Raw genomic sequence first — 8,028 nt, 5'->3', positions numbered from 1 at the left:
CTTTTCTTAGTCCAATGTCCAAGAAATCGCACATGTGGTTATTGTTCTTTTCTCCTACATAAAGATATAGAATGGTTCAAAACAATCAAGTATGACCAAATTTAAGATTACTCTTCTTTTCTTGGTCCATATTTCCAAGAAATCGCACATATGGTTATTGTCCTTTTCTCCAACATAAAGGGATAAAAGGGATAAAACATAACATTCCGCTCGACAAACAACCTTACTTTGTGAAATATTAAGTAGTATATGAATGACACAAGAAAATAACATACGAAGGCAATATGCCAATCAACTACCACCATCAAGATATACAATAATTCTATGTTTTTTTCAAGTATATTTCACGCTATTAGAGCTACGATAAAATCGTTAGCACTTCCTATTGAAATTATACCACTCTATAGAATCCTCATGTCATTTGAGGCTGTAAAATTCTAAAGGTTGGTATGAATCAATGTGGCTATGAATTTCTCTATATCCATGTTTCTATAATACCTCGAGTTGCATGAGCTACCCTCCGCACTAAACATCCTTAACAACTCCAATCTCCTTTGAAAGAATTTCGGCATAGAGAAGCTCATTCCACACATCTGGGACCCCAGGGAGGCACCAATGTAGACAATCTTGACCACTCTGCTGAGGTCTATACTTGGAAATGTGTGCTTCATCTCTAAATTGAGATATATACGTGATATTAAGCATATGTATCCTTGTTCCTAAAACCGCACTCTCCACAGAAGAGTCCAACACATTCTGACCACTAATGTTTTTCGCTTCGACCGGCACCAAGCTAACATCGCACCGGCCTCCCGAATCCCAATCCCCATTGAAAAAATGCCTTGGGGACAACGACCTTATATAAACTTCCGCTCTTGTTTTATTCCGCTCACGTTGATTATGAAGCCATGTGGCGACCTTGTGTATGGTGAAGTTCCGAGCAAACCCAAAGTCCTTGGAGAGCCTTACATTAGTATTAGGCTTACCTTCTACATACATAACCCACTTGTTCGCATTCATCTTTCCTCGGTTCCAATGATGCCCCGTGTTCAATACCAAGACATCGATGACCTTGAGGTACTTCTGTATGAATGTGGCGGGCCGGTCGAGATGCATTGCATACTCGGTATCTTTGCAAGTTGCGTTAAGAGCTTGGAGTTCACACAAAGTGGCCGACCAATAATAAACTATCGTCGTGTTGCTTTCTAGGAACCTTTGTGCCGTCCCTTCGGCTCGTATCTCGCCTCTTCTCCTCACAAGACCATAGTATTTGCCCACATCGTCCACTAAAGCATCATCCTTCCCGCCCGTGAGCATGCACATTAACGATTGGAATTGCTGCCTTCCTATCGAATCCCCGACAAACACCAAAACCTTGTTTCGCATCCTACACAACACAAAACATTTTGTCACTTCCAAAATACCCCAAGAGGAAAACACCAAAATAATACCCCCTACACAAATGACTAGAAAATGCGACTCCTTATCGGTATTCTGGCCATTCAATAAAACCAACAGGTATTTTGGTAAATACCCAACAACAGAAAAGTATGCAATGACCATGCCCAATGGACCAGACTTAATTTCTATTCATGAGATTCCATCATGGTTCCCTTGCTTGATGAGAGTTTCGAGAAATCCAACCTCGACAAGAAATCACGGCTCCGGAAGACAGGCAAATTACAACCATCCGGTTGCCATTTGTAGCTTTCATAGTCAAAGCTTGGCCGGCCATTCATCTCTCGACATGCCCACATCCCAGATAACCATCTCTTGCACGATTTCCCCGAATACAGGGGCTTGTTCACACCTTTCACCCACTTCCCCGTGTAGTAATTGCAGCCTGGGATAAAAGAGTTATATAGACCCGAACGGGAATAGTTAGAATCCTTTAATTAAGAAATTGTGACGTTATAATGTTTTTTTAAGGCACAATGGCACACACTTCTCGCCTTTGGGGCCGAGCTATGACCCCCTCGATATGTATCTGTCATGTCATGTTGAATAATCCTTTCCCTAAGGCCCTTTTCTTCGTGATTCGTATCGATAACACCTTCATCATTCATCTTGCTTGAAGATTCCTTCCACATATTGATTTCTGAGCTTGGGATTCCATGCTTTAATGTTACGAGATCTGGTTTGATGAGCTTTGAATATTCCTTGTGCTTCTCGATTGCAGATCTTGGGCTTCCATGGTTATTCCATGTCCCCACATTTGAACTGTTGATGATGGAGTCTGTTTCACGATTATATAATGATTCTTGTTCCTGGTTATGGATCAAGATTCCTGGATAAGACCCTAGAATTCAACAAAAATAAGAATTTGTCTGTATGGGTGGAGTGGCATGAAACATGTGTTTTGGATCAAAAACAACTTTAAAAAGATCAATCCTATTCCTTGGAATAATAAGCAGAGAAATCATACTAGCAATCCAATATGGAGATAAGGATAGTTACTTCTCATTGTGTTTCCCTTACATCATTAGAGATAGGATACAGTCTCCCCAATCATACTAAAAAGTGATAAAGAAAGTGAACCAATAACCCATGAATGCTTGTTTAAGACAATCAACCTCACATTTGCAATGCACTCTTTACTAGCTTAGAATCTATTGCTTCCAACATGATGCACTATCTTGATTCTACCCTAATAAAGAGCTATGTAACGATACCGATCTTTTGGTTAAATGAGGCATAAGTAAAGAGTTGTGGGTGACAGTTGCCGAAGTGATGGGCTAGTAGTATATTCTATAGCTTTATTGATTCCTGAAGGTCATAGAATGCTCATAGAAATTAAGTTGTTAAACTGGCACTTGATCTTGAACTGGCTAACAACCAGAATAGCAACAGAATGTATGGACATTATGAAAATCAACATAAGCAATACAATAGGAGGAAGAATAGATCATAAAGCCAAGCATTTGAAGAGCAAATAGATCACAAAGCTGGAGAAACAAAGCACTTCATAGACCACAAAAACTATACTAACCTAATTGAATAAAGAAAAGAAAAATATAAGGAAAGTCTGGAAAGAAGGAACTAATTGAATAAAGAAAAGACAAATATAAAGTTTGGAAAGAAGGAACTTACCTGAAGATGGTGTGGAGATGGTGAGGAGTTGTGAAGAGGAAAAGGTGAGGAAATCAGTGGAGAGGAGGAGCAAGAGAGTGATGGAGGCCATGGAAAGCAGCAGAAACAGGAGGCTTCTCATGCCAAAACCTGCAACCACAGTGAGAGGCCATGATGATGATGGTGGTGGTGGTGATGGTGGTGATGATGATGAAGAAGTAGTTATGGGCAACCCCATGCCTTTTGATCACTGCTTCATCTCTTGTCTAATGGCTTTCTCTCTTGATATATGCATATATTATCTCCATGTAATATAATGGATCTCTCTTTTACCTATCTTTCTCTAATAAGTCTCTCAAAACCTCTGTCTCTCTGCAATGGAAGAATCTGCCTGTCTCTCTGTTTCTCTGTCTGTCTGTCTCCCCCAATGGCCTTTCTCTATGTCTATATGTATATCTGATGATCTCTTCTCTCTCTCTCTCTCTGTTTCTCTGCAATGGGTTTTTTCTTTTTAATGGAGTTTCTTTCCCTCTATAAACTCTCTCTCTTCTTTTCTTTTCTTTTTAGGTGTTGGGTCTCTCTCTCTCTCTCTCTCTCCTCTTTTCTCGTTTAATTCTCTCTCAATACATACATACATGATACATATATGTGCCCTCTCATGGTTTCTCTCTCTACAGGGCTTGCCTCTCCTTCTCTCTCTTCTGTTAACTTCGCTCTGTTCATGTATCCCTCTAATGGTTTCTCTCTCTAGAGCTCTCTCTCTCTCTCTCTCTCTCTCTCTCTCTCTCTCATGAGTTCACTTCTTCTCTCCTGCCTCACAAGCCCTGGCAAGTTTGCTTTCCATTTGGGTTTTATGTCTGCTCCTTCATGATTCTCTGCAGAAATCTCTCTCTCTCTCTCTTTCTCTCACTCTCTATCTATCTATCTATTTATCTTTGGCTTTTTATCTTCCCCTGTTTCATGATTCTCTGCAGAAATCAGCATATCTCTCTCTCTCTCTCTCTCTGACAGTTTAAATTATATATATACAGATGCACAGGAGCCATCTCATACTTTTGAATTGGTTCAAAGTGAAGGATCTTCCCTCCATCTCTGTCTCTCTCAATACACAGACAGAGCAGAGCATCTGTTGCCCTGCCATATTATATCAACAATACTCAGAAAAAAGAGAAAGAAAAAACCATGAATTCATTTCCATTACAGCACTCAGAGGAAAAAAAAAAAAACAGAAATAAAACACAACAGTTACAAAATCATGAATTGAATTCCAGAACAACTCTCAGAAAAGGTGCACATGTAACAACACTCGGAGAAAAATAAAGAAAAGAAAAACAACTCCAGAATCATGAGTTAAATTACATACCAGAACTCAGAAAAAAAGAAAAACAATTGCAAAAAATCATGAATTAAGTTACATAGCAACAATCAGAAAAAGAAAAACAATTGCAGAAAATCATGAATTAAATTACATACCAGCACTCAGAAGAAGAAAAACAATTGCCAAATTCATGAATTAAGTTAAATAGCAACATTCAGAAAAAGAAAAACAATTACAAAGAATCATGAATTCAATTACATAACAGCACTCTGAAAAATGAAAAACAATTACACAATCATGAATTAAGAGTTACATAACAACACTCTGAAAAAGAAAAACAAGTACAAAATCATGACTTAATTTTCTTTCAAAAACCTCTGTGTGTGTGTGTGTGTGTGTGATTCCTATTTATCTTTTATTTACTTATTTATTTATATTTACTTATATATTTATTTATTTATTTATTTTTAATTTTATGTGATTCCTATTTATCTTTTATTTATTTATTTATATTTTCTTACATTTTTTATTTTTTTCGAGGGAGGCCTATTTTCAGTAGTTTTCAATAATCTCAGTTGATACCCCTTGGGGGTGCCAATGTCTGCCAATGTCTGCCCATCATCTCAATCGGTTCATATGTACCCCATGGCCAATGTTTGTTGTCGTTAGAAGTCACGCATTCATACACCTCTCCAATAAGCCTACCAATTTGTAGCTTTCGTATCGTCAATATTCACCCCTAATTGTCACAGTTCGTCATTATCAATATTATCGGTCTATACCCCTGGTCGAATTGTCTCATTATTAGTATTGTTGATATGTTATGTGACCTGTTGTGGTTTCGTAGCGGATATTGCTTGTTCCCCTTGGTGATTAAAGCTTGTGGTAGTTATTTTAGGATGTAGCCCCTTTGTGATTGTGAGTAATATCAATTGGTACCCAATCGTGGTTAAAGTATGTAGTTTTCGGTATTATCAATATATACATACCCTTTGTTGTTCTTAGCAGCATTAGTCTAGCATCCCCGTAGTCGAAATTTGCAGTTATTTTTATAATGTTTTGGTGTATCTACCTAAGTAATTGTAATGCAAACTATAGTCCCAATTAACGTTTATAGAAATCTTGCTTTGTGCCCTTGGTCAAAGTATGCATTTATTAGTTTTATCAGTATACCAGCTAAGTCAAAGTTCGTGATTGTCGTTTTATGACTATGTGGCTTTGGTCAAAGTTTCTAGTAACCATTGCATCATCAATATGCATCCTTGGTCAAATTTGTGGAATAGTATAAGCTTTTGTCTATCATCATTAGGTTTTCTTGGTTGAGTTTGTAGAATAATATTATCAAGGTTACTTGTCAAAGTTGGTAGTTCTTCATATTAAGAATAGTTTCCCGTAGCCAAAGTTTGTGGCTCTTGGTATATTATGAGTATGTACCCCTAGTTCAAATTCCTCCTCAAGTTTTACTTGCGTTTTGAAAAACTAATTAATTTCATTTTGTTTAAACCTTAGCTTTATGTACATGGTCTCGAGTTACTCTAGTGTTGCCGATCAGGTTGTTTTTTGCAAAATTTGTTATTATACCGATTAATCAATTTAACATTTACATGCCCAACCAAACTCACACTCAATAGTTGCATTTTACTTTTATCCAATTTTGAAACTCTTGATTGCACACGAACCCAATAATGCCCAAACCCACATGCCCCAAGGTTTTGTCTCGATTTTATCATTCCATATTCATGCTAGGAGACATTGCTTTCAGCCCTAGGCTTTTTAGATAATTATATATGTACATGTAACCAAGGTTGTGAAGTTATTGTTGGAAGAGAAAGTTTTAGTTCTCAAACTAGAATTATCTTGAGACTTGAACCCAAAAGTTTTAAAGTCACAAAGCACTAGTTATGTGCAACCTAATGTTTATGTGTGCTAAAAAGCCTTCGAGAGAGATAAACTCTCACATATAATATACAAAGGCTAGGCATCTATACATAGTTTGTTTTAAGGGAAAAGTACCAGGATGCCCCTGGAAGTTCGTCTATTTACTAGAATGCCCCTGGAAGTTCCAAATTTACCAAACTACTCCTATGTCCAAAAAAATACACTTTATAAAGTAATTATACACTAAAATCTACAATCCCTATTTACCAGAATACCCTTAAAACACACATTTATTTACTTAAGAGATTCTTTGGGTCCTTTGTACTTACTTTATAAAGTGTATTTTTTTGGACATAGGGGTAGTTTGGTAAATTTGGAACTTCCAGGGGCATTCTGGTAAATAGACAAACTTCCAGGGGTATCTTGGTACTTTTCCCTTGTTTTAATCTCGAGCATACACACACTAACCTAGGTGTATGCGTAAGCAGTCCTAGAGTTGTGGCAAAGGGTGTCATTGGAGAAGCTAATGAACACATATACTCTCTCTCTCTCTCTCTCTCTCTCTCTCTATTTGTGTGTGTCGTCCTTGCACATGCTTTTTTTTTTCCTTGAAAGATTTTCTTCAATAGTATTAAAAACATTGAGAAAGTACAAGTAAAAGTTATCTACCCATAGGCTTACAACGTAATGTATGTACACCTAAACTTGTACATACTAATTTAATACGTGTTCCAATTTTATTAGATGTTTGTAAAGGGCTCTCTCTCTCATGGGCCAATTTTAGTCTTAGAGAACTTTAATAGATCTCTCTCTCTCTCTCCATGTTAGACGTGTTAGAGTTTTTGCTCTTTGTTTTCATCTCTATAAATTATAAATGAGACATTTCTTCTATATCTTCTTGCATGTGCCACCAGACTTTATTATTGTCATTGACATTTTGCTTGTTTTTGAGAATGTCTTGATTTTTGTTAGCCGACATTGAATGCGAGTTCTTAGTTAACCATTTCCAAGGATCTTTGGCCCATGTTTTCTTATTATTATATTACTTTTTGATTTTGACGAATATGTATGTATTTAACATCAAGAGTTGTTTCAAATATGACCCATGAGATACCCTAGTTTTTTACTCACAAGATAACGTGGTACACATTTCTTATGTCAACTTTGTTACATCTTTAAATTTAGAGCAGAACAATACAAGCAACATCTGTCTATGCCATGTCTCAAAAATAGCTATATTTATAGGTCAATAAATGATGAGCCCATCAAAAGCTAAGCATATCTTAGAAGTTTGGCACAGGAAAATGTTCGTTCTCAACTAAAGGAAAAAGGAAAATGTTCCCAACTTTCTATATCCAACTTTAATAATAAATCAATGTAAAAGCAAACATAGGCACACTCACAAACTAGTCATGGAACAACAAAATAGGAACTTGTTTGTAGGCGGTGGTAAAAGGTTATGTACAATCACATGTATTTTAATTATTCATTTAAAATTAACATCAAGAAATTATATGTTGAGAGAGAGAGAGAGAGGTTGAGATTGAGACAGGACCAAAAAAGTATATGTGAAGTACACAGCCACCCAATAGTGCACATTTCACATATTGTTTTCTGGTTTTGAGAATTCGGATATCACCAAACGGATGATAAGGTAGATGGTATGCATTGAACTTAAATTATGTCCCAAGTCTTGAAAGTGATAACTTGTTTTTGAATGTCAACTACAAACGGGGCTAAAATCTATGAGTTCTTCATGTAAG

At 36.7% G+C, this 8,028-nt stretch overlaps 1 protein-coding gene across 1 annotated transcript; it reads right to left on the bottom strand.

The window, feature by feature from the left end:
* Nucleotides 1-267: 267 nt before the first annotated feature.
* On the bottom strand, nt 268-3,351 carry LOC147853373 (protein trichome birefringence-like 14). The gene is made up of 4 exons (XM_087333007.1): nt 3,091-3,351; nt 1,946-2,299; nt 1,645-1,843; nt 268-1,387 (listed from the first exon to the last, which is right to left on the bottom strand). Exons 1-4 carry the CDS (start codon nt 3,305-3,307, stop codon nt 526-528), a joined length of 1,632 nt encoding a protein of 543 aa, XP_087189133.1. The 5' UTR covers nt 3,308-3,351; the 3' UTR covers nt 268-525.
* Between the last annotated feature and the right edge of the window lie 4,677 nt (nt 3,352-8,028).

The sequence above is a fragment of the Azolla caroliniana genome, unplaced genomic scaffold, assembly GCF_043228905.1.
Source record: "Azolla caroliniana isolate FFs.n. ecotype wild unplaced genomic scaffold, voAzoCaro1.0.p SCAF_17, whole genome shotgun sequence".
Lineage (NCBI taxonomy): Eukaryota > Viridiplantae > Streptophyta > Polypodiopsida > Salviniales > Salviniaceae > Azolla > Azolla caroliniana.
The sequence above is the reverse complement of the archived record's forward strand: the minus strand, read 5'-3'. Positions and strand labels throughout refer to the sequence as shown.